The following is a 27,975-nucleotide window of genomic DNA, read 5'->3' as shown; positions in this document are numbered from 1 at the left end:
AAGCCACATTTACGTTTGCATGTTTTCGTTTCTGTGTCGAATCTTCATCGTTCATGCTCATTGCATTGGTCTACTCTGCCCCAGCAGTCAGCCAACCAAACTTTCACATTTGTTTCTCAATCGGAAGTGCGGAAGTGCGGCCGCAAAATCCGACGCTGTGTGGCTTAGAGATAATGGCAATGGCAGCACCAGCAGCAACCCATTCCAGCACTAGCAGCATGGAGGAGGCTGTTCCTGGGCCTTCTAAGGCAGCATCCAAAAATGGGCGCAGGAGGGGGACACAAGCTGCATCCAGCAGGAAGCGTAACCTAATGTGGACTCATATTGAGTCCCAGGTCCTGGTAAGGGAAACGCTTCCTTGCTGGATGCAGCTGTGTGGCCCCCGCTCCAGGGAAACCACTACGGAGTGGAAGCGAGAAAAGTGGGAGGAGATTTCCAGGAAGGTGGAGGAGACATATCGCCATCGGCGTGACCCGACTGCCTGTCGCAAAAAATTCAGCGACATAAAACGGTAAGTAACGTGTCTGATTATTTTTTTTTTTTACATTTTAATCACTTCAGCCCCGGAGGTATGGCTGCCAAATGACCATGCCACTTTGTGCGATTCGGCACTGCGACGCTTTAACTGACAATTGCGCGTTCGTGTGACGTTGCTCCCAAACAAAATTGATGTCCTTTTTTTCCCACAAATAGAGCTTTCTTTTGGTGGTATTTGATCACCTCTGCGGTTTTTATTTGCTTTTTGCTATATAAGTATCCCCAACAAATATATAAAAAACGAATTTTTTCCTCAGTTTAGGCCGATATGTATTCTTCTACATATTTTTGGTAACAAAAATTGCAATAGGCGTTTATTGATTGGTTTGTGCAAAAGTTATAGCGTCTACAAAATAGGGATAGTTTTATGGCATTTTTATTAACAATTTTTTTTACTAGTAATGGCGGCGATCAGCGATTTTTATTGTGACTGCGACATTATGGCGGACACATCGGACACTTTTGATGCCATTTCGGGACCATTGTCATTTATACAATGATAAAAGCTCCAAAAAATGCACTGATTTTACACACACACATATAAACATATGTTATTGCTATCACAATTTGATGTCAGTAAAGTTAGGTGAATTTTTTTTTTAAAAAGGAATAAATAATTTTCAATTTATCCTCCCTCCTGTGAAAAACCAAATTTGCGCATAGGTGTGCCTAGCCTACACATAGTTTGCAGTTGCACATGTTATATATTATCGCCACAATCATTTTAAGAGGAATATTTCCATGCCGTTATTTGTTCTTAGTTAGTTATCACTAAACTGAGCAGTAAGTGCTTTTAAATTCCACTTGACCTGACCACCTGTAGGTTGCGCCCCCTTTCTGACCAGGCCATATTTTGCTATTTAGTGCATTGCAGCTTTAAACTGCACGCTCCTGTGATGTATTACCCAAATGAAATTTATGCTCTTCTCCCGCCATATATAGAGCTTTTATTGGTGGCATTAGATCACCGCTGGGTTTTACATTTTTTGTTATTGAAAAATAAAAAAGTTATATATATATATATATATATATATATATATATATATATATAAAAAAGTGTTACGGTGGCTGGACTTAACCAGCTTGCGGACCCGCCATATTTTTAGTTACTATGGGGGGGGTCCACATCTGCAAGTGGGTTAATGCTTTGCAAAAGAAACAAGGAAGGAAATTTTACACTATACACAGTTCACACAAGCGCGTAATAGAAAGGTGGACTGGAGTGGACACAATGGACATTTACTCGGCACAATCCCTATCCTGCCTTTTATTATTTATTGTGCACCAAAAAAGCATAGGTTTTTCTTACAATAAATTTGGTTAATAAATAAATGTGCAAACCTTGTGCTACATGAAAAAATGTGCCTAATCCAAAAATTCCATTTGCATTGTTTCATTCTACGGGTTCATTCTACATGTGTTTCATGTGTTGATGTCATTTTCAGATTACAATTGTAGTTTAATTGTGGAACCCATTTCTCTTCTCTTTTTGTTTTGCAGTTCCATAGCGCGTAAACGCAGGCAGTCGGGGCGCAGAGGAAAGCAGGTATCTCTCCTCCCCCATGAGAAGGAGCTCTTAGCAGCTGTAGGGGAGGATGAGATAAAAAAACTGCTGGCTCATCAGGGTTGGTGTCAGCATTGCATTGTGTGTAGGAAATTTTTTTTGTCAACCATGCGACGCGACATAGTCATTTACCATGATGTGTTTGATTTTGTTTAAAGATCGTCTCCAGGCCCAGCGCCGCCGGAGGCAGAGGGCAGAGGAGCAGGAGTCCTCCACGTCATCATGCAGTAAGTACTGTAGTAGTGACACTAATACAGTGGTTCCTTTTCCATTTGTCCAGCCTTCCATTGTTGATTCCAGTGTCATTGTTTCTCGCTCATGTAGTGACAGGTAGAGCCTCTGCGACGCTCTGTCAGGTAACGCAAGCGATTGCGTAACTTACGTAATTTGACAGAACGTGGCCGCTCTGAACTGAGGTGCCTGATCAGTGGCAGTGCACCTAGCACTCGCTGGCGCCGCTGGAACCAGGACAGGTAAGTGCCTCGTAGTTTTTTTTTTTAAATGATTTTTTCTAAATGGTGAATGCATGTCCCTGCCTTGTAGATAAACGTTAGTGACCTGCCCTGTATTGCCATGCTAATGGATAATTAATTTTATCTATTTACACTACAGTATATTTATTTACGTTTATTAACGTTCATCATTTCTCCTTTATAAATAGGTGTCATCCAGTCAGAGGGGGAGACTGAGGAGGAGGCTGAGGCAGCAACGCCCACATGTAAGTTAGTATAATCTTGCTGGTATCTGCTGAGTGATCATACGTTTCAATGTTCTTGTACTAATGTGTGAGATTGTTGTACACTGCAGATTGTAATGTTCTTTTCTGTCATTACTCAACAGCTGCTGAGCAGGAGGTGGAGGAGACCTGCCCTGTAGAGGCTGCTGGGGATGCGGAGGAACAGCCAGATGCGGCAGATCCAGGGAGTAAGCATAACTTTTTTTGTATTTTACAGGCAAATATAGTATTTTAAATATGAAATGCTGATGGCATACCTTGTCTAGAATAGCTTGTGATTTATTCTGCAAGGCTTCGGTTTAGCTGGAACTATTAATTATATTAGTTCCCCTCTGCAGATGATTCCAGTCTTCCTGTTAGCGTGACCTGTGCTTGTTAATATTTCCCCAATGTCCCTGATCATGCCACCTTCTTGCTGCAGTTCAGATTCCCAGTCTGAGCCAATCACTGTTAATCATTATGAATAACACAGCAGGCTGGGGGGGGGTCAGAAAAGAATCTCCAGCTATTGGCTGGCAGTCCCTGGACATGTTCAATCTCTGGCATGCCCCTAATGCATGCATTAACACTTTTCTCATGATGTTATACCTGTTATACCTCCTAGCCTAGACCAGGAGTGAGTAACCTACCTAGCCTAGAACAGAAGTGGGGCTTAATTTATTCAACAATCAGTGGCCTTACAAAATTATCAACTTTAAAAAATAGCCTGCTATATTTTATTAAACAACTTTTTATTAGGTCATCCCAAATGCAATGGCTTGAATGGCTTCTCTTTGGTGAGTGTAATGTTAAAAGCTGGTATAGCTGATATGTTTTTCTGCAAGTGCAACTGATCCTCCATATTTGCCAAAGTCAGTCAGTCTGGATGAGGTAGATTAGTTAGCAGTAGCACTTAGGCGTCCATTACATCTTAAGATTTTCTCCAGCCGCCCGTGCGACCAAGCGGATAAAATCTTTGGGAGATTCCCCTTTACACTGCTCGATGTGTAGAGGGGAATCCCTTTGTACTCTGGCCGGGGAGGACACTCAGCTCCACCCCGGTCAGAGTACAGTAAAGTAGTACTACACCTTCCTGCACAGCTCTGCAAACTTGGTATGACGCAGCGAATTGACACAGACACCACTATCTCCTACACACAAATTGATTAGGTGCATCTCACTAAATATCAAAAACTGGTATGGATGGAAGTGAAAACATCTCAAGATGTTACAGGATTGTCTACAAGGGCTGGGAGATCGTTGCCTTTATATAATGTTAGGGTGAAGAAGCCATGTGTATGTGTATTGTATTATCTATCTATCTAATGTATTTTCTTTTCTTCACAGGTGAAGTCTTCATCCTGCAACTGCAGCCTGTGGACGAAGACCTGGACCTGCCCGCGTCTGGTTGGACTGGCTGTCCTTCTGAGTCCCCAGTGGTTTCTACAGTCCTCCACCCTTCAACATCCCCCCACCTGGCCTCCCCAGTGCATCCTTCACCCGCTCCAGAACAGGCACACATCCCCCACCCTCCAGAGCCACATGTGACGGATTATCTGCGGCGCATTGTGGAGGTCCAAAAGAGACATTTTGCAGTTACCCGGAGGCTGCGTCAATCTTTGGCCCTCCACAATCACCGGCAGCTCCGTCACTCTGTGGCTCTGCAGAGGTACCAGCGTAGCCTCAGGAGACACCTGGAGGCTACGCGGTACCTTGGTGACCAGTTGGCTGGGATTAATATGTCCCTACAGCGACTGGTCACCAGGTTGGGGGAGAATGTACTCTAATTTTTTTTTTTTTTTTTGTTTTGTTTATGTTAACTGTTAAATAAAAAAATTTTGTTCAGAAATAATTGTTTTCTTGAGTTTTGCTTTCCTTGTTAGATTTGTGTGATGTTTATCTAAATGAACTAGTCCATATATTGTTACTAACTTACTAGAGGCCTTATAATTGTAGTTTTTCTACATTTAACCATCAGGCTGAACTTAGAAAATTGATGAGATTTCTCTCTACACTATTTCAATGTGCAAAGGGTAATCCAATGTATTGTGTCCAGTCACGCCGTTCAGCTTTCCCTCCACCAGAATACACAGCAGATAGTTAGAGCAGGGGTTACTCTATACAGTCCTCAACAGTTCACAGGACATAGGTTGCAGGCTTGCAATCATGAGGGCAACAGTTAACCGGACAGAGGTTCACAGGCTAACGCAATTACAAGGGGCAGCAGTTCAAAGGGCAGTGTCATGGTTATGCAATAGAGTTTGTCTGTCAGCATACCTGTCTCCATTTGTTCATCTCTAGAGACCAGCTGACCCTCACCTGACTGCTTTTGTAAGCTCTCCTCTAGCATGGCTCCACCCCAGCTCCTATCAGGGAACCCTATATTAACCTGTGCACTGCAAGCCAGCAGTGCTGATCAACCATTGTGTGTTAGCTTTCGTGTGTACTGGCTGTGTTTCCTACGTCTGATTCCAGTTAACCGACTTTGGCCTGTTCTCTACTATTCCTGTCTGCTCGTGACCCTGACCTTTGGCGTGTCCCTGACCATCCCTGTTTGCCTGTGACCCTGAACCTTGGCGTGTACTCTGTTGTCCTTGTCTGCTTGTGGCCTCGACCTTGGCTTGTCCCTTACTTCCTTGTTGTTCCAGCCTGCTGCCTCTTTCCTCTTCTCCTGTAGTCTACCGTGAGCATGAGATGTGAGATCCTGGGGGCTGCGACCTGGAGCCAGACTGCAGTGCAGTCCATCCTCACCACTAGAGGCTCTGGTGAACACCTACTGGCTCTTAGACTCCGCGCCCTGGAGAATCTATGCTCTAGCTCCCAGTGGGATCTGTGTTAGTGATCCAGTAGACCTGCTTCCTGAACCTCCCAGGTTTCAATCCACAGCAGTCAGTCCTAGGATCCACTACCTAGCGGTGCACTTCCGATTCCTACAGAGTGCATCTGTCACCTAGCCTCAAGGTGACCTGACAGGCAGTCATCATTTCCAGGGCTTGAGTAACATGGCAGCAGGGTAGATTACTCACTCACACTAGTGACTATGGACAATTGCAGATGGTCATGAAACAGGCGGAGGATCAGAGAGGGCCCTGGTGTCCCCAGGGTCAGAGATGGTAAATGGGAGGGGTCCTGGGCATCTGGATGCAGCTCAGCAGTGACCAACTAATATATCTTGCATAGAATCACGTTTCCAACTGTATGCTTCTTTGTGCTATGTTGTGTTGGTAGCATATTCTGATCCTTGAGTTGACAGTCTCTCCATCAAGAGGAACTGTCATGCTGTTGAGGTCATCTTTAATCATTGTCTCTTATTTCCAGACCACCAAACAAAAATGGTTAAATATTAGCACATGTTGCTATTTGTATTTACAAAGACAGCAACACGTGAGCAGTAGCGCCACGTCAAGGCTTCAACCCTTGCTACTGTCCATTCACACAACATTCATTCATGCAATCAAGCACACTCTAGTCACTCTACACAACATTCATTACAAAAAAGGGTGATGGAAGGAATAAAGGGACAAATTTGGATTGCTTAAAACAATATAATTCTATTTAAATCTTGGGGTCACACCAAAGTCAAGTAGACAACTGCTATTGTGTCAAGTGGTAAGAAAATAAAAAAAATGATTTTCCTCAACATTTGGATGGTTCCTCTGAGTCCCATCTATCTTCACTGTCCATTCACACAACATTCATTCATGCAATCACGCACAATCAAGTCACTCTTGTCCCATCTATCTTCACATGGTAACAATGATTCAGGTCTCACAAATTAAGGGCAGGGTAACCCAGCTTGGGGAGGTTAAATTTGAGGAAAGTTATTTGTTCCATCAAATGGGGTGTTAGTTGTGAACGGTGTGGATTAAGGATATTCCCAGTAATAGAGAAAACTCTCTCACTTTGCACAGTGGTTGGAGGACAGGATAGTAGTTGCTGGGCAACCAGGCAAAGACCAGGCCACAAACTTTTCTTACCATCCCAATAGGTCAACGGGTCCTCTGTAGGAAGCAAAGGTGCTTCATATAGGTAGGCCCTGACCATTTCAGAGGCACTGCTCTCCTCTCGATTACCTGCTGCTTGACCTGCATCCACCAGATTGTCAAGTGCCTCTAGCCAACATGCACATGCTCCACTCTGTTGTTTTTGAGTGATGCTGCCAGGCCTTGGAATAGCAGACATGGCAGGTGAATCTTCCAAACCGGCCTCAACCGTCGTACATCTCTGTTGCTGCAAATTCCGGACCCTTTCAATCAATTTTTGTTTCCAGTAGGAGAGGCTGTTGTCTCTGAGTGCCAGTTTACCTTTGATCCTGGGATCACACAGGGAAGCCAGCATGAGTTCAGGGCTTTTGCGGACACGGTCATTTAGCCAATCTTTTAAGTTAGCTTGTAGCTTTCTGATGAAAGACGCTACATCGGCATGAAGTGGGCTGCCACAAACAGGCTCACTGTTTTCTAGGTACAATCCCATCTTATCTATGAGATAGGTAAACAAGGGTATGACCTGTCCTAGGCTGGCATTGCTCTGACTCAAGTTTTCCGTCACATTCCGAAAGGGTTTTAAGACATAAACGAGCTGCCCAATTATACACCAGTCATCACGTCCCAGTGTGGAATCAATCCCGATGCTGTGGCGGGATGATAGATTGTGGATGGCTGTCTTTTGCTCCAAAATGCGTTCCAGCATTTCCAGGGTATAGTTCCACCAGGTGCTGACATCTTGTTTCAGGCGATGTATGGGGAGCCCTGATTGTTCTTGCTCCTCCCTCAACAGTTGACTAGCCCCAACACTGCGGTGGAAATGCCCTGCAATCTTTCTACAAAGGTCCAAGATTTGAGCAATCTTGTTGGTTTTCTCCACTGGGATTGCACCCTTGACCACTAAATGCAGTATGTGTGCAGAACAGAGCACACCGACAAAAGATCCATCTTGGAGAGCTTTAACCATGTTTGAACCTCCGTCTGTCACAATGAACCCAACAGAGAAATTGGTGACTGCCTGCTCTCCAAACCAATTGGCCAACATTGATCTAATTGCCCGCAATATGTTGGCAGAGCTGTGTTGGTCATCACGGACTTCTGTGTGGAGCAGGAAAGCTTGATAACCCTGCTGGTCTTGCGCTGCAGACCTGCTTCCTGATGGAGTTTGAACTCTTACACCAGCGCCACCACCAACAGGCACAGTGGCCTGCCATCAGTGTGCAGTCAAAGACAGGAAAGCGTGTTGACCGCTGGGAGCTGTCCACAAATCAGTTGTCAAATTAATTGTCTGACCCTCGGCTTTGGCCATTTTTTCCTTCAATAATCCAACGCATGAGTGGTATAGTGCTGGAATAATCTTTCTGCTGAAAGTTGTTCGTGCAGGAACAACGTATCGTGGAGCAAGGGCATGCATGAGCTGTTTAAACGGCTCCCCTTCAATCATGCGAAAAGAGGCTCCTCCAACAGCAATGAATTGGCCAATGAGGCGGGTGATCTTGTTGGCCTGCTGTTTTGACATGCCCTTGGAACTAAAGCCAACAAAACTATCGAGGGTAGGCTGATGATGTCCTTGGGAGGATGAGGAGCCTGATTGGGTCTGCAGTGGAACTACTGCACGTGGGCGGGTTGTATTAATTGAACCCTCTCTATTGCCTCCTGTGCTCTGAGTAAGTGGTGTGCTTGAGGAGGTACCACCAGTACAGTCAGAGTCCGTTATGCTGCTTCCTGCGCTACCATCTTCTCTTTCTGCCTCTGCCCGCAGTAAAGTAGAGTGGTGGTAATTTTTAAGGTGTAGGTTCATACCAGCATTGGTTAAATGACCTAACTTTTTACCCCTACTTACTTGCTTCCCACACAATTTACACTTGGCAAAGAACCCGCCTTCCAATGTTTGAAAGTATTTCCAAACGTTGCTGCGGCGGGATGCAGCCCCTTGACCCTGTGGATATCTATTTAGGGCTGATATAGCTGCAGCAGGTAGCACACCAGTGGTGGAAGCTGTTGCCACTACAGTTACACTTGGTGAACTAGAACTAGGGCTGCTAATGGCAGGGGTGCTGGGGACTGGGAGGTCGGTGATATCATCACAGGATTCTTCCATAATAACAGAGGGAGAAGGGGAGTTAGCAGCAGATGAAAAAAGTGGACTGCTACCTGTCCTACTCCTCACAGAATATCCCTCTTGCACTTTCTCCAGGTCAAGCTGTAAGTCCTGTGGGCTAAGATTGTATAAAACATCCGCAGTGTTTGGGGAAAGAGGAGCATCACATTCTAAATCATCTTCTTGGGCCAATGAAGAAAAAATCTCACACTCTGTCTCTGCTGCTGTCTCCCTCAATTGCTCCTTTGGGGAGCTGGGCAGTGGCACTGGTAGTGTGATTGGTGGTGGTGACTGTAAAGGCAACTCCACTTTACTAGGTTTCTTGCCTATTCCATAAAAATATGCAGCCATGACACCTGTAGAAGTGGAAGGAGGCGCTGCACTGGCAGTGGAAGTGGCAGCAGATGTTGGTGGTCTGGCAGGAAAAGTAATATTAGAAGAACTGGGGGTGGTGGAACTAGCTTTGCTGGTGGCATTGGCGGTGACACCCACTGCTGTGGACGGCATGTTGGTGGCGGCAGAAGTGTCAGAGGCACTAGTAGCAGAGACCTTGCCACTTTTTTTACCAAGGCGTCCACCGCGACCACGACCACGACCACTACCTCTACCGGCCTTCACTTTTACATTAGAACGGTACATTTCTGAACTTTACAGCAACTGCAAGTCAGAAAATGGACTGGAGTGGAGATAGGGTATATAGAATCTCAATCTATAAATCACCCCCACCACAACACGGGCAGCCTCTGAGGCTATCACAACACTAGCAGCAACACTAGTATCACTAGTCTATCTATCAAGTTCACAACACAGATGTAGCTTGCTTCACTACTATTCTGCTGCTGTGCTTAGCTTATGCTCAAATGAAATAGTTCAGGATCTCTGATAAAGTGACAATGAATTCAAACGGACCAGCTAAGATTGACTGTTCTGAAATGAATCAGCGTGTCTGTCTCTCTCTGCTAGCAAATCGTAAGTGAAACTAAGTTGGCTGTACATGCGGTTCTAGCTATGTTACTGCCCCTCCTCTTTGGTTACAATTGACCAATAATAACCATCATCATCATTATTTTTATTTTACTTAATTTTTCTCTCTACGTCGAATCTTCTCTCTCTATGTCGAATCTTCTCTCTATGTCGAATCTTTTCAAATAATCTTGGACTACTATGGTGGATAGACTATAGAGTTAAGGTTAGGCACATTCGACCACAGGTTCGAATCTCCTATCTATATCGAACTGTTGTCGCAACGAAAACGAAAATAAAGCATTTGTTTATGTCGGATCTTTCGTTTTTCGGAATCTGCGCTTTCGTTATCGTTTGTTAAAACGATAACGAAAATACCTGAAATTCGGACGAAAATGCATTCGGACGAAAACGAATGCACATGTCTAATATGCACCATACATATCTCCTGCATTGGTTAGGTTCTCATGCGACTTACGTTCTCCCAAGGCATCCTGGGTTGAGCGCATTGCATGCCAGAGGCCAGGGATACCCCACACCGAAATAGCCTGGACGGTCCTAATACTCTACAAGACGGCTGGATATGTAATCAAAATCCCAACATTTGGCGTCCTCAGCCTTAGAAAATTGATGGCTGTCTGTAATAGGGCAAAGGGTAGAAATAAGTGGTATCCTTTAATTAACTGTGGGCTAACCCCACAGTGAGTACCACATATAGAAAGGTCCCCCCTTAACAAACAAGTTAGGCATATAGTATAAACACCCCAAAATCGGGGGATCCCATTCCTTGTGAGTATGGAGTGAGAGACACTTACTTTTAGGTAGATTGTGAATCGCTTAGCCTAGAACAGGGAGGGTCCATGGAGCTCAAAACAGAACAAAAGATAGCCCTGATGTGCATAGGTGGATGTCACAGGGAAAATGGCGCCATTTGCCGTCTCTGGTGTCCTGTATATGGTGTGGGCTGGCTTGTGGGCGGAGACAGGGTGCCGCGCTGGCCAATAGCGCGGCTTGCCTGTAATTGCTGCTGTCAGGAGCATTCGTCGTAAAGACGCCGGATGCTACCTTGGCAACCAGCTCCGCTCCGAGGCCCGTGCATGCGCGACATGGTGGCACGCATCCAGTTACGTGCCTCCACCGCGTTGTCCAATAGCGCGGCTAATCTGTGTTTATAACTGTCAGGAGCATCTGACGTGGGGACGCCGAATGCTACCTAGGTGACCAACTCCGCTCAGAGGCCCACGCTTGCGCGACATATTGGCACGCATCCAGTTACGAGTCCAGTTAAGACATAAACGTTGAAACGCGTTGGAAATTCCACTACTCCATACCAGGGTGGTCATCCAGGGTGACAGCATTGGGTAGTGTGATACATCACTTTCTTTCTTAAAAAATGTTCTATATGTGAATTCTATACCTCAACCGTTATTGGATGTACTTGTAGAATTATTTCTTTGTCTTGAATGTCAATTTATACTTATATGTTTATTGATTTATTGCTTTTTGTGTTAAATTCATATTTTAATGTTGAACGATACCAAATAAAATTGGATTTTATCTTACATAAAACTTCAAATTCATTGCCTTAAAAATCCCCTAAGAGGTATTATATAATTTCCTACATATGTATATGGGATGATGGCAATGACACATCCATACCACCAAGGTCATATTTACATAAATAGATGTCCCCCTGTGTGGAGATGCCACTGATTGGCTCTCCTTGCCACACACTCAATCAATGTGAGGCGAGGAGAGCTGATTACTGGCATCTCCGTGTTTACATGTGACCGGCTGTGATTGGACACAGTCAATCACATGGTTAAAGAGCCACGGACGTGGCTATTTACAGAGATCGGAGTCGCGCCGTGTACTAGCAACACAGCGCGGCCACGATCGCCGTGCTGCTTGCCCCTGCGGGCGCGCAAGAGTTGCCGTTCTGGGATTCCATCATATGACATCGTCCCAGAATGAGAGCCGCATCACCCCACCGTCATTTGATGGTGGTTAAACATTATCCTGATATACTGCGCAATGAGGCATTTTTCCTTTTTTCTGTTAAGACATAAACGTTGAAACGCGCTGGAAATTCCACTACTCCATACCAGGGTGGTCATCCAGGGTGACCGCATTGGGTGGTGTGATACATCACTTTCTTTCTTAAAAAAATTTCTATATGTGAATTCTATACTTCAACCGTTATTGGATGTACTTGTAGAATTATTTCTTTGTCTTGAATGTCAATTTATACTTATATGTTTATTGATTTATTGCTTTTTGTGTTAAATTTATATTTTAATGTTGAACGATACCAAATAAAATTGGATTTTATCTTAAATAAAACTTCAAATTCATTGCCTTAAAAATCCCCTAAGAGGTATTATATAATTTTCTACACAGGGGGACATCTAGGAAGGAGTGCCCTGATTACAATATGGCAAAACAGTGTCACCAATCAGTGCCTACTATTGCCCACCAATGTCAGGATTCAGTGCCCACCAGTGGCACCAATCAGTGCCCACAAGTGCCACCAGTCAGTGCCCATTAGCTATGCCAATGAGTGCTGGCAATCAGTGCCGCCTATCAGTGCTACCCATAAATGCCCATCACTGCTGTCGATCAATGCCCATCAGTGTCGCCCATCAGTGCCACCCATCAATGCCCATCAGTGCCCATCAGTACCGCCTATCAGTGCCCACCAGTGCCGCCTATTAGTACCCACCAGTGACACCCAACAGTGCTCATCAGTGCCACATATCAGTGCCACCTATTAGTGTCCATAAGTGCGGCCTCATCAGTGCCGATAAGTGCCACCTCATCAATGCCCACCAGTTCAGCCTATCAGTGCCCATCAGTGTCACCTCATTAGCGCACACCAGTGAAGGCGAAAAATGACTTAGTTACAAAATTTACTGACAGAAAAAAAGTAAAAAACTTTTTTTTGCAAACTTTTTGGTCTTTTTTTTTGTAAAAAATAAAAAACCCAGCAGTGATTACCACCAAAAGAAAGCTCTATTTGTGTGAATAAAATGATAAAAATTTTGTTTGGGTACAGTGTAGCAGGACTGCGCAATTGTCATTCAAATTGTGACATCCCTGAAAGCTGAAAAATGGCTTGGGCAGGAAGGGGGTGTAAGTGCCTGGTAGGCAAGTGGTACATTTCACTCACCCTGTCAACAAACAAATCAAGCTCTGTTTGCAAGTATGCAGGCTTTCCCCACCACAAAGATGGCCGCCATGTCCCAGTATGCAGTAGCGATTCGTCACTGACTCCTCCCTATGCTGTTTCGTCAGAGAATGTAATAGTCAGGGGCGTGGCTAGATGGACGCACAGCTGGATTATATATGTAGGACGCACTAATTGGAATGAGGAAGTAAGATGCACTCCAAGCACTGGATGTGACAACACTGCTCACACACATATGGACCTAGATCAACTAATTTACTCAAAAAAGATGGATCAAAAAGCTACAGCTTTATACTATAACATAATAAAATGTCAGTATGACATGAATAAAGATTGAAAAAGAATGTTGTTCTTAACAAACATGTATTACACTCAGACACAGCGCCATCTTGTGGTTTAGAAGGAAAATTACAGTCAACCAAATACATGGAAAACTACACACACACAGAAAAAAGGATAAAAATATCTAAAAATGAATATATACAGAACATAATTAATATAAGAAAAATAATGAAAATAAAAATAAAAATACTCTTACCCCAACAGGCTATTCAATGTTAATAGAATACTTTATTGCTAGTTAATTAAATCTCTCATCATGCATCGCTGATGAATGCGTTTATATCCCATTCAACATTCATACCATGAGGATTGTATGTTCTAGATCCATTGGGTCTCCAATTTGGACACCCCTCTGGTCATATGGCTACCCCTCCAGTTACCCGTGAATTTGTCTATACCCAGAAATACCGTGCCCTTAAGGCTCCTATTGTGGTGGGTAGCATAATGATGGGATAGGATATGTTTCGGATATCCATTTTTAATGTTGATAACAATTTTTTTAGCCGCACTTGAAGTTGTCGTATAGTCCGGCCTATATATTCCAACCCACATAACTGATAACATATACTACGTGTTTAGTAGTGCATGTAATAAAGGGTTTGATGTTAAAACATTCTCCAGTAGAATTAGATGTATAGGAATCAATTTTATGATGTCTCTCTACATTAATATGACATATAGAACACTTCTTACATGGGAAGAAACCCCCCATATTGTGAAAGAAGGAGATTCTATTGGGCGGATCTATAATGTTCAGGGCTACTTGGAGCCTAAGGGGTGGAGCACCCCTAAAAAAAATTGCTGGTATTTCCAGAAGAAGAGGCCCAAGGACCCTGTCGTTCCTAAGAACATTCCAGTGCTTACGTAGAATGTTTTTGATAGCATATTGTTGTGTGGAAAAAGTTGTAAAAAAGGCATGCTTATAGCTATCATTGGATATCACTGCCCTAGAGACCAGTAGTTCCTCTCTATTCTTCTTAGTTGTATGGTCTATAGCTTGCTCAAGTTCTACCTCATTATACCCTTTCTCCAGGAATTTTAACTTAAGCAGAGGCCTCTCGCATGAAGTCTTCAGACCTTGTGCAATTCCTCTTCAAACGTAGGAACTGGCTGACCGGAACCGATTTTAGCCAGGCAGGATGATGGCAACTCTTAGTGCAGATGAAGAAATTTTGGTCCGTCTCCTTTAAAGAGGTTGATGTGACAATGGCTCCATTCTGCACTTCAGTTTTAAGGTCCAAAAAATGGGCCTCGGATTTACTTGATTCATGTTGGAGAAAAATACCCCTATCGTTTAAGTTCAGGAAGGCCACAAAATCATCAAGGCCACTCTGTTCACCATCCCATATGAGTCAAGGAGTGATAAAATAAAGCCTCACTGGGACGACAGCAAGTCATCCATCTCAAGATAATGTTGTGCTGCCTCCCGACAATGCTGATGTAAAATTATTGTATACAGGGATGAAACATCAGCAGTGGCCAGGATATAACTATCCTTCCACTCCACTGTATTCAGGATGTTAATGACCTGCATAGAGTCACACAAAAATTAAGGTGTTTTGATGACTAATGGTTGTAAAAAGTGGTTGATGTACTTACCCACCCGGGACGTAACCAAATTAATGCCACTAACAATAGGCCATCCCGGGGGGAGGGGGTGTACAGGATCCTTGTGTACCTTCAGTAAATAATAAATCTCACTCCTCTCGAACATACTGCTTGATGTGATAACCTCTGCAATCTTCTATTGCAAATACTGCTAGCCGCCATACACTCCACGCTCCTCTTCTGAACATATTGCCTACCCTCATATTTTCAGCACTTTTTTTCCAGTTCATATTGCCTCCTCTTCTACACAATCTGCCCACTGTCATACTCTCAACATTTCTCCCCTACACATATGTCATACCCTATGCAAATCCTATCCTGTACATACTCTCCCCCATGCTATACCCTCAGCACTTTTCTCTAATACATATTGCCCTATATCATATCCTTCACATGGCTCTCATGCACATACTGCCCTAGTTCATATCCTCTACATTTCTCTCCTGGACATGCTGTCCATTTTTACACTTATTTAGTATTATTCCAATCTCCACAACTTGAGTACTTTTTTGTTAATATATACCTTTAATAACTTAATGATGTAGAGATGATGCTGGTGTGTAAGTATTTGATAATATATTATTCTCTTAAAACAGTGGCAGCAGACTGATGTATAAAACAAAATGTTTAAAGCAAACTCTAGTAACTTCCTTGTCTATGCCAGCACAGTGCGGTTTCATTTGTCACAGCAATAAATAAAATCCCTGCGCTTACAAAAGCAACTGCAGTGATAAAATACAAAGAATTTTCAATCACAATCAAAATAAAACACAGAAACAAAAACTGGGGATTAATTGAAGCAAATAAAAAATGCAGCGTTTATGTTCATTACACTGATGCTGGAGTAAAAAGATATATAAAGGGTGACAAGTCCCCAGTAACAGCTGAGGTCTTCCACATAGAGCAGACACAATGGGAAAGGTAAAACAATTATAAGGTTTCTTATGAAAGGCATGTGATCAGTCCTTCTCTTTGTAGTCTAAATATGAATAAACCTTACTCCTGTTAATGTATAGAGCATAATAAGACAACATGTTGTCTTCTGCTTAAAATATTTAGTACTACAAATTTGAATTACGGTATCATACCAGATATTATTTTAGGGCTTACTTGCAGTACCATGTTGTATAGTACTTGATTATTTGCATACTCTGATAATTTGGATGTTCTTTTAAAGCAAATCATGTATTACAGCATATCATGATACCCAATTTGCTGATAAAAAAGATGCTTATTTGCAGTTCAGTTAGCTAAATCTGCAGTTGCTTTGGGGCATGATGCTCAATGTTTTCTTTGCAAATTCCTGAAACTCTTCTACTTTGCTGAATAATTTGGGAAACATGCAAGACACGGGTAGCCTAAAGGGTTGGTGGTAAGCTGATTGTATTTACAGTGAATAGATGTATAATGACAATGAATGTAATTAATTAGCAGTCTTGACAGAAACACGCATACATAGTAGTGAACTAGAAGTGAAATAATTTTCCTTTTAAACAATAGTAAGTCCATCGTCCCATTATTTCTTACTCTGATCAAAGGGGTTGATTTACTAAAGGCAAATAGACAGTTCACTTTGCAAGGTAAGTTGTGCATTGCATAGACACTTTCCCCAGAGCTTAGTGAATGTGGTGAAATGCAACTTTGTAAAGAATATCTGGTGCAAAGAAAAAAAAAAAGTTGACTTTAGTAAATCAACCCTAAAGAACTGAATTTCACGGCCATCTTAAAGCTGTATTAAATGAGTTGTAAAGGCAGGTTTTTTATCGTAATGCATTCTATGCATTACGATAAAAAACCTTCTGTGTGTAGCAGCCCCCCCCCCCCCAATTGCCTACCTGAGCCCCTTCAATCTCCTGCGATGTCCACGATCCCGTCAGCCATCCAGTACACTCCTCCTGATTGGCTGGGACAGAGTGGAGGTGTCATTGGCTCCCGCGGCTATCAAAGTCAGTCAGCCAATGAGAGGAGAGAAGGGACAGGGCCAGGTCAGGGCTTCGTGTCTGAATGGATGCACGGAGCTCTGACTTGGCTTGGGTGCCCCCTTTAGCAAGCTGCTGGCTGAGGGGGCACTCAAAGGAGGGAGGGGCTAAGAGCAGCGAAGTGGGACCTGAGAAGAGGAGGATCCAGGCTGCTCTGTGCAAAACCAGCTGCACAGAGAAGGTAAGTATAACATGTTTGTTATTTAAAAGAAGAAACACACACGATCTTTTAAATCACTTTAAATCCAAAACCAAACATGTAATATATTGCAGCTTACCAATCATTAGATATGCTTAGACTGCATTTGTTTTCTTTTTTAGACTTTTTTTCCCTCTGTTTTCCCCTGGTGATCTGGCCAGTAACACACTTGCTGTATTAGAGTGCTCCCACTCTGGATGAATGAGCACAATGGACACCTTTTTAAAAGCAGCAGTCTGGGGGAGGGAGAAAGAAGTGTATTAGCAGATTTAAAATACACTAAAGCTGGCCATACATTATACAAATTTCTTATACAATTTTCTTTAGATTTACCTTCAACCATGTAGTGAAAGGGCATGCCTGATTGCATACAAATTGAAAGTGTTTGACCTTTTATTATATGTTTTTTGTCATCTAAAGCAAAATTGGATAAGAAGATTGTAGAATGTTTGGCCGGCCTAACAAATTGAAGCAAAACACCAGCTAACACTTTACAATCAGTTACACCAACAGTTTTTTTTTTTTCCCTTTGGCTTTTCTTAAAAGGTTTTACATAAATAAATAAAATTTGATCATTGTAAGTACCCCTGTCAGTGTTAAATGGTTTGTCTCAACACTCTTAACCTCCCTGGTGGTATGATTATATCAGATTTTTGATGCTGAAAGCGGTACAATTGTTTTGCATGGAAATTTGGCTTTTTTTATTGTAGGCCTGTAACTCTTAGGAATAACTCACTTAAATCTGTCCAAACAAGAGTCTAGTAGACTTTCCGGGTATGATAAAGTTTGAAACACAAAATAATAAATTATAATATAATAAATAAATATAAATAATAACAAATAATATAATAATAATACATTTTATTCAATAGATTTTAGTCAATAATATAATCAAATCAAAAACACAGAAATTTGTCCAAACAAGGGTGCAATATATTACTAGTCATATTGCTTCAGTAAACATCCCGGGTATGATAAATTTTGAAACACTGGACTGCACAAAGTCCAACGTCACAATCAGGACAATGGAACCTGGTTTCCTTTTGAATTTTCTTTTCACTGTCATCACGCTTTGAGCAACAAACCACGCACATCCTGTGGGTGCTGACTTTTTCTCAGTTGGTGCAATGTAGTTCATGAAATGATGACCAGTCAGGTGTTCTGGGTTGACAACGTCAGCAGAACGACGTCCAGCTCTATTCACAGGCATTGGTGTTTGGTGGTTCAGAAAGATCAGTTCGGCAACTTTCCAAATAAAAAGTCAGCATGGACCACAGGCTTGTCACTTTTTTTGAGCAGAATGTAGGCATTCCACAAGCATCGCTCAAGAAGATGCCTGAAGATCTTCTTGTAATACTGTTGTTTTCTCATTGCTAGATAGAATGTCATTGCTTGGTCGGCTCTGTCAACACCTCCCATGGTGCTGTTGTAGTCTATCACTACTTGTAGATTCATGATGCCTTTCCCACCTTTTGTTTGTACCATGACAGTAGAGGTATTATGGATTGTACTCATTAGGCACACATCTTTTTTGTCGCGCCATCGCAGTGCCATCATTTTGCCTTTCTGCCAGGCAACCATTTCTCCAGTCTTGAGCTTTTTATTGCCAAAGATTGGCAGCATGTCACGTCAGTTATCCCTAACAGTTCCATAGGCATCCATTTTGTTCTGCAGAAAGAACTCATAAAGTTCAGAAGATGTGTAAAAGTTGCCTGTAGTTACACAATAGCCCTGATTTAGCAATGGCTTAATCAGTGAAAGAACGGAAGATGTTGCCATTCCATAATTGCTGTAATTTGGGTTGAATCTGGTTCCTTGCCCAGTATATCGGACAGAATTCCAAATGTCACCAGTTGTCGATTCGCATAGCATAAGGGATTTTACGCAAAATCATGCTCTCTTTGATGCCATGTATTACATCCAGCTGAGCCTTCCCTTGTAGGCCATTAGACTTTCATCTGTGCTGATATCTCTATCTGGCACACAGCTCCATTGGAAATTGATCATTTGATATACTTACCAATTGTTCTTGAGTTTTGGTGCTGGGTGAGTAGTTTCAAATTCTTCATTGTTTTCAAAGTGCAAATACTTCATTAATAGGAAAAATTTGTACTCTGATATGACCGTGCCAAAGAATGGAGTGGAAAGTAATTTATTGGTTGTCCAATACCACTTCTGCAGGGGTTTCCCCACCACTCCCTGAAGAATTATTTGGCCCAGAAATTTCCAAATGTCCTCTTTGGTCACTGGTTCCCACTCTCTACTCCTTGAAAACTTTTGATGCATAGCAGCTTGTTGCTCTTGGTACCGGTTTGTCTCCGTAACTATTTTTTCAATAACCTCATCAGTCAAAAATAGTTGGAGGTATGCCAAGGGGTTGTCATCTTCAACATCCACTTTCATACCAGGTGCTCCAGTAAATGGGAATCTTGGGGGCACTGCGTGATCCGTACCGCAGTCAATAGAGCATCAAGTCCGCACATCACTGAGCTCAGGATCGTCACTGAAATCACTTTCTGTGTCTGATGACGAATTTCCCCACAAATCGCTATCACTCAATTCTGCAAGTGATTCTGTATCACTATCGCTGTTTTCCAGCAGGTCATAAACCACTTTTGATGTAGAGGTACGCTTTTTGGATGCCATGGTCGTTCTCCAGTTTCCAAGCAGAAAGAACAGTAAAACTGCAGGCAATGGCACTGGACAAAGCACTGGGGGGAGGGGCAAACTGAGGTCAAATAATTTGATACATTAATGTAATCCGGTAAGATTACAATGTATTGTGTTTGTTGAGTTTTATACATTTTGAATCTCTCGCTGGTTCCACCCCCTGCGTCGCGACACTCGCAGGAAAGGGAAGCCGGAACACACAGAGCATCGGGCAGAAGATCCGGGCCACCGGACACAGTGGGAGTACATTGTGGGGACAAGGTAAGTCACCTCTTCCAGGATCCAGCGATGCAGTCCCAAGTGTGGCTCGGGGTTACCGCTAATGGTACTGAAATTTCACCCAGAGCCACACTCGGAAATACCGCCAAGGAGGTTAACTGATACATCTGCAAGAGAGCTTGTTCTTTTGAAAAACAACAGGAAAAGAAAAGTTAAAATGAAAAGGAATTCAGTCACCACAGTGTAGTTGCTAAGCTGAAACATAATAACATCGGGGGAGCTGGTGCTAAAAGGAAATTTTGCAAGTACATCTTTTGGTTCTTGTCTCTCTAAAACTCATTTCAGCTCTACTTAATCTTAATATTTGCATAGGAATTTTATGTTACAAGGTTACATGCACGTTTCATATGCAAACGAACAAAAAGGAAAAAAATAGAAATCTGTCATTCAAAATAGGAGGTTTTCAGGGGCAAAGTAGTTTCAGAGTGGAGGAGCACTAGAATGATTTTCTTAGCTGAGGTGAAGCACTATTTCTCACTGACATTGGCCTAGTAAATAGTAAATAGTAAGTAATAGTAATAGTAATAGTAAGACTAGTAAGAATAACAGTCTAAAATATGTAGCTGGTTCATGAAACATATTATCAAATATCCCAAAAAATTAAAATAAAGTTTAACTAAAGGCAAAACTTTTATTTCAGCTTGGACAGAGTGGAGGGGGATTAGAACACCTTTGAGATTTCTTATAGCTGTCTGTTCCTCTTGTTAGGGAGATTCACTCCTACTATTTGTCATGTTTACTGTTTTTACTGAAAGAGAAAGTAAAAGAAAATCACAAGTTTTGGGTTGTTCCCAGAACAGTAATAGAGGGGAAACCTTTCAATGGGGACACTACGTCTGGTGACAATGAGGAATTCCCTCCCTTTGGTGGGATTTATTCTCCCTTCCTGATTTGACTATGGGACAGGAAGTGAAGGGAAATCTCTCCAATGGGACACAGATGGAAAAAAAATGGACAGCAGTTTTAAACCTCCATTATACTATCCATAAATTTAAAAAAAATGTATACTCCTACTTTAAACTCCAATACCTGGGCAGAGAGTAACAAACTCCTTCATTTCTTTATATATTCCAACATTTTTGAATATTATAAATAATGAAATTAAACCACAAAAACTGGACAGAAAGTAACAAACTACTTTATTTCTTTCTAGATCATTTTCTTTGAGGACAAGAACTTTCAGGGTAACTCCTATGAGTGCAGCTCTGATTGTTCTGATCTTCACTCCTTCTTCAGCCGCTGTAACTCCATCCGTGTGGAGAATGGAAATTGGATGCTCTATGAACGTCCCAACTACACTGGGCATCAGTATTTCCTCAGGAAGGGAGAATATCCTGACTTCCAGCAATGGCTTGGTTTCAATGATTCCATCAGATCCTGCCGATTGATCTCATCTGTAAGTTGCAAATTATTAACAACAATGGTAGTGTTTAACTGCTAGCCGACCAGCCACCGCAGTTGCACTGAGGCAGGTTGGCACGGCTACGCAAAACGCCGTAGGTGCACGTCTGGTCTTTAAGATGCTATTGCAGGCATGCGCCCGCAGCGTGTCCCGGAGCCGATGCACGTGTGCACGATGTCCGCCGGGCACACGCGATCGCTCGTGACAGAACAAGAACGGGGATGTGTGTGTGTAAACACACAAATCCCAGTTCTGTCAGGGGAGAGGAGACAGATTGTGTGTTCCTACTAAGTAGCAACAACGATATGTCTTCTCCTCTAGTCACTCCCATCCCCCCACAGTTAGAACACACAGTGAGGGAACACATTTAATCCCTTGATCACCCCCTAGTGTTAACCCCTTCCCTGCCAGTGACATTTATACAGTAATCAGTGGCTATTTTTAGCTCTGATCGCTGTATAAATGTCAATGATCCCAAAAAAGTGTCAAAAGTGTCTGATCTGTCCGCTGCAATGTCACAGTCCTGATAAAAATCGCAGCTCGCCGCCATTACTATTAAAAAAATAATAATAAAAATGACATAAATCTATCCCTTATTTTGTAGGCGCTATAACTTTTGCACAAATCAATCAATATACGTTTATTGCGATCTTTACCAAAAATATGTAGAAGAATACATATGGCCTAAACTGAGGAAGAAATTTGTTTTTTTATATTTTTTGGGGGGATATGTATTATAGCAAAATGTACAAAATATTGTGTTTTATCAAAATTGTTGCTCTTTTTTTGTTTATAGCGCAAAAAATAAAAAACGCAGAGGTGATCAAATGCCACCAAAAGAAAGCTCTATTTGTAGGGGAAAAAATGACATAAATTTTGTTTGGGTACAACGTCGCACGACTGCGCAATTGTCAGTTAAAGCGACGCAGTGCTGTATCGCAAAAAATGGCCTGGTCAGGAAGGGGGCAAATCCTTTAGGGACTGAAGGGGGTAACATTACCATAACTGATCATTTATATTAGTAATAACACAAACTTAAAAGAAAACAACAAGCTAAACCTAAAAACTGTTTTCCCACACTACACATGGTAACATTAGTCATTACCATTATTTTACTTGTCATAGTATTATACCAAAAAAATTAATTCTGCAAGCAGCAGTAACATTACAATATCTGTCTTTTATTCTTCTAGTACAGGGGATCCCACAAGATTCAGCTTTATGAAAGGGAAGACCTCCGTGGAGAAATGCTAGAAATTACTGAAGATAGCCCAACTCTCCTCGAGAAGTTTAACAATCGTGAAGTCCACTCCTGTAATGTCCTGGAAGGATCATGGATCTTCTATGAGCTGCCCAAATACAAAGGCAGACAGTATTTTCTGAAAACGGGAGAATACCGCAGATTTACTGACTGGGGAGCTCTAAATGGCAAAGTAGGGTCTCTGAGACGCATCCTAGACAGTTATTGATCTATTTAGCTGAAACTTGCAAATAATAAATGATTTGAACACATACAATGGTCTCATTATTGCTTATAAAAGATAAAAGAAAAAACTGGGAACAAAACCAGAAAAAATGCAAAAAGGATAAAGATCCCTTTGTTTAAACAATCATAAGTCCACCGGTGCAGTCCTCATAACATACACAACCATATAAGAAACCTAGACTACAGCCTCGTACACACACTTACATTTTCGGACGACCGAGCGTCTGTTTTTTGTGGCATGCTAGTCTCATGTCGAAAGTGAAGAGGGTACTCACAATACGAACATTTTCGTACAACAGAAAACAACGTCAGAAGTGACATAATGTGTTGAATAGTTTTGTATGTATTCTTTTGTTTCTGAGCATGCGTAGTCTTGCTCTTACGATTTTTTTCGTACGAAAACCGTACCGATGAAACAAAAATTGGATGTTGAGTTCACATCTGACAAAAATGTTATAGTCTGCACATCTGACTTTTGCCTGACAAAAAAGTGAAATCGGCTGTCGAAAGCACCGTACTAACGATCCGAAAATCGTCAGACAGCTTGTCGTACAAATCTTTCCATCCGATTTTTGTGTCGTGTGTATGGGCCTTTAGAGAGGTCCTGAAAAGAGGTTACTTCAGGAAGACAATCTGGTTTGACCTATATCACTTTATTGAATGTAATAGAAAGATATAAAGGTGTTATAACAGCTAGAAAAACACCTCCACTTTTCACCAGTTACAAATTACAACGTTAACACTAGAAAATGCATTCAAATGCCATCAAAACTGCCCCATCAGAATTGCCCCATAAAAATTGTCCCCATCAAAACTGCCCCCTCATATTGCCACCATCAAAACTGCCCTATCAGAATTGCCCCATCAAAACTGCCCCATCATATTGCCACCATCAAAACTGCCCCATCAGAATTGCCCCATCAAAACCCATCATATTGCCACCATCAAAACTGCCCCATCAGAATTGCCCCATCAAAACTGCCCCATCAGAATTGTCCCATCAAAACTGCCCCATCATATTGCCACCATCAAAACTGCCCCCATCAAAACTGCCCCATCATATTGCCACCTTTAAAACTGCTCCATTAAAATTGTCCCCATCAAAACTGCCCATCATATTGCCACCATCAAAACTGCCCCATCATATTGCCACCATCAAAACTGCCCCATCAGAATTGCCCCATCAAACCTGCCCCATCATATTGACACCATCAAAACTGCCCCATCAGAATTGCCCCATCAAAACTACCCCATCAAAACTGCCCCATCAGAATTGCACTATCAAAACTGCCCCATCATATTGCCACCATCAAAACTGCCCCATCAGAATTGCCCCATCAAAACTGCCCCATCATATTCCTCTATTATAAATCAGTACATGGTGTGTCTGTCCCCTCCCCCGAGCTCTGTAATCAGAGCTGAGATGCTCCAGCCACCCCCCCCCCCTGTGTATAACAGAAGCTTTGGTAACCATGGCAACAAAGCAACACAGTACACTCTGATTAATGGCTAAAATTTCCTGAAATGACCTCTAAACAAAAAGCTTTTTCACAAAAACTGTAAAAGATATCAAACTGAAAAGATATAGCCAGATAGCTGAATATTTTGTGAACATTTTGGCGTCTGTAGGTGAAAGTATGAAGGAGCTGAAACTTTTGGGAGCGGAAGAAGATTTTAAGGATCTGAAGCATGCTCCCATTGACTTCAATGTTAAAAAAAAGTGATAAAAAGCTTAATATTTTAAAAAGTATAAATGGTAGAAAAAAAGTGGAAAAAGTCCCATCATCAGCCGAAAGAGACGAACATTTTAATAGTTGAATGGTTTTAATAGCTGAAAGTATGCAGAAGTTACACAGAGCCAAAAAACGTTCGGAATAAAAATAAATAACATCGAATAACAATAGTGGGACTGCTAAAGCATTCCCACTAATTAAAAGTCTGGACAGCAGCTGCTCACACACACAGACACATTCCATTGGCTTACACATATATGAAGAGATATAATATATAATAAAATTGAGCTCTGGACTTACTCCATAACATCCCCCAATGGGCCATAACCGGGCCCTCTCAGGCCACTCTGTATTAAAATGGCAAAAGTCTAAATTGTCCAAAAAACCCCTTGAAAGACTGATTGACTGTTCATTACAGACAATCTTCCCAGAAGAGTTGAAGCTGTTTTAGCTGCAAAGGGTGGGCCAACTCAATATTGAACCCTACGGACTAAGACTGGGATGCCATCAAAGTTCATGAGCGTGTAAAAGCAGGTGTCCCAATACTTTTGATAATATAGTGTATATTGAATATGTAATAAAACTTGGGACAATCAGCGCAAACTAAACAGTGAAAGATATATGCAAGCTGGACACTACAGGATTCACCAAGCCTATGTAATAAACTAAAAAAACAAAATGAGTGCAGCGCAAATAATATAAAGAAAGTCTATGGATTCAAAGATAAAATCTCTCATAATAAAGCCAGTTCTTCTATGTGAAACCTCCATCGTCTCCCCTTGAACACATGTATGTGCTTAACAGATAGGGTGGACCTCTTAAGTTACAGGAGGTCAAACGGGCATGGGTTCCATATGGGCTGGATGGACGCTGCACGGCCCTCTGGATGTCCTCTGTGGTTACCGAGAAGCAACTCTCCAATACGGCAGTAAGGCAGATGAAACCTCCAGTGCAGTGAGGAATGCAGCAATTCCAAAGGTAAAGGGAAAGAACTCTAAGTGTAGTCCATTTTATAAAGCAGTATATGACAATTTATTGCTCAAATTTAAAACAGAAACTGCTAAAATACGTGCTGAACAGTGCCAGTGAATATAACGCAGTACAAGCTAAAAAAACATTATATTGAATGTGTATCCGTATAGTTAATCAGATATCTCTCATAAGCAATAGTTACAATTGAAATCCATGATAAATCTGACATTAGTCTTCACATACCCGTTTAGCCGTGGTAACTGTATGATTAACCAGAAATCTCTCATAAGCACCTTTAACAATTGCCTCTGGGTACCCCTTTTCTCTGAATTTGTCCATAAGAACTGCACTCTGTTCTATAGAATTCTCTAATCTGGTACAATTTTTCCTAAGCCTATGAAATTGATTTATGGGAATAATATTGTGCCAGAATGGGTGTTGGCATCTGATGTATGGTCCTTATATACACTTTAACCATATAAGTCAGTTTTTTCTTCAAATTATCGGGACTGGCATTTGATTGACTGTTATAGTGATCATACTTCTGGCTGCATATAATATATCTGTTACTAGTGTGTTTAGCATTTTTGATGCATTATAGGCAAGTTATTAACCTTTTCCTCCCAAGGACTCTTTGTGCTTGGTTTGCGTTTTGTATTCTTCAGGTTTAACTCACCGACCGGGTTGTTTTTCATGCAGCAGCAAGAGTCGAGAGTGATGTCACACATTTATGTTGGCACACATTAAGCAGCAACTTTCCCAGAACAGGGCCAAATTTTGTCTTATCGATAGTTTGATTCTAATTGTTCTGAATTGCCATCTTCCTCTTTTACAAGGTATACATTTGAAGTGATTGTATAATATAAAGTTCAGGGGTATATAGCTCCCCGGACCACATGCAAAGCAGTTTATCTTAAACATTAAAAGGATTATTCTTCTTTCAAAGCAAACAAAACAGCATTTTTAGCAGCAACACGGAGCTGATTTAATTCCAGAAAACATAACACAAAAATCCACTTATCTTCAGCACAAATACAGGAAACAAAGTTCATATACAAGATTTACCCCAAGGTTAGCACAGTCCAACAGTTTGGCAGCTTCCAGCACACGTGCAACCTTCAGACAGGTCTCTCTCTCAAACTCCTGCTCCACCTCACCCAGCACTGAGAGCTTCCTGTATTATGTGCTGCTTTCTTGAGGCTGCCTAACCTAGTAGGGACTGGAGTCCTCAGAGTCAGGAGTGGAGGTTCTTTCCCACCTGAAAATCACTCTGAACCTCAAAAATTCTGGGTTCTAAATAAGCAATTATCAATGCAGAGAGAACTGCAAGTCAGTCTACTCCTTATGCCTGACTGTCTCGGAATTCCTCACCCTATACTATATATAATTACCCACTCGATCTGTTGCGGCAGGGTGGCTGTTCTGCACTGGATCACGTACTTAGTAGGTGATCCAACACGTCCAGATCTGGGGCACGCATGCGTGCCACGGGCAACCATTCCCGCTGTTATTAGACACAGTAGAAGCTGATCTGTCGGCACCCGGCGATCATTAGGCAGAGGGCCAGAGCGGTGTAAACAATGCAGATCGCCGTTCTGTCTGTAGGGAAGGCATTGATCCTGTGTTCCTGCTAAGCAGGAACATGGATCAATGCCTTCCCCTATGAATCAATGCCTTTCCCTAGTAAAAGCACCTCCCACACAGTGAGAAAACACTGGCTAGGCATACAGTTAGCCCTTTGATCGCCCCTGATGTTTAACCCCTTCCCAGCCAGTGTCATTAATACAGTGACAGTGCATATTTTTAGCAGTGATCACTGCTAAATCACTGGTCCCCAGAAAGTGTTATCTGCCTTTTTTTGTTTATTATAGCGCAAAAAATAAAAAACCACAGAGCTGATCAAATACCACCAAAAGAAAGCTCTATTTGTGGGGAAAAAAAAGACATACATTTTTAAATCTTCCTGGACTTCAGTAAGGCTGGCCATAGATAGCTCAAAGGGACAAACAAGATTAGAACCATGTATGAGGAGTATGACTGTACCCAAATTTATAGATCGATCAACTTTGGTTCAACCAGCCTGTCAGTTCTTCATGGCTATAGCCGCTAATAATAATCACGGTATGCTCTGCCAGCCATATGGCTCCTCTTGCCAGAAGAACACAATAGCTCTGTGGGAGGGATTGGGGGGGGGGGGGGGGATCAAGCGATTTTCTTTCCTGCAACCTGCAACAGCATGATCATTTTGCGAGGGA

The 27,975-nt window shown here is 42.1% G+C and overlaps 2 protein-coding genes across 2 annotated transcripts; both read left to right on the top strand.

Moving 5' to 3' along the window:
- The first annotated feature begins 1,663 nt into the window (after positions 1-1,663).
- LOC141147736 (uncharacterized) lies at positions 1,664-4,634 on the top strand. The gene is made up of 5 exons (XM_073634918.1): positions 1,664-2,162; positions 2,260-2,328; positions 2,763-2,819; positions 2,942-3,025; positions 4,164-4,634. The coding sequence occupies exons 1-5, from the start codon at positions 1,970-1,972 to the stop codon at positions 4,601-4,603; spliced, it is 843 nt and encodes a 280-aa protein (XP_073491019.1). The 5' UTR covers positions 1,664-1,969; the 3' UTR covers positions 4,604-4,634.
- An 11,171-nt stretch (positions 4,635-15,805) lies between these two features.
- Positions 15,806-23,057, top strand: LOC141147735 (gamma-crystallin B-like). Its single transcript, XM_073634917.1, has 3 exons — positions 15,806-15,921; positions 21,281-21,523; positions 22,723-23,057. The coding sequence occupies exons 1-3, from the start codon at positions 15,913-15,915 to the stop codon at positions 22,996-22,998; spliced, it is 528 nt and encodes a 175-aa protein (XP_073491018.1). The 5' UTR covers positions 15,806-15,912; the 3' UTR covers positions 22,999-23,057.
- Positions 23,058-27,975: the final 4,918 nt, after the last annotated feature.

This window comes from Aquarana catesbeiana, linkage group LG06 (genome assembly GCF_042186555.1).
Source record: "Aquarana catesbeiana isolate 2022-GZ linkage group LG06, ASM4218655v1, whole genome shotgun sequence".
Taxonomy (NCBI): Eukaryota; Metazoa; Chordata; class Amphibia; order Anura; family Ranidae; genus Aquarana; species Aquarana catesbeiana.
The sequence above is the reverse complement of the archived record's forward strand: the minus strand, read 5'-3'. Positions and strand labels throughout refer to the sequence as shown.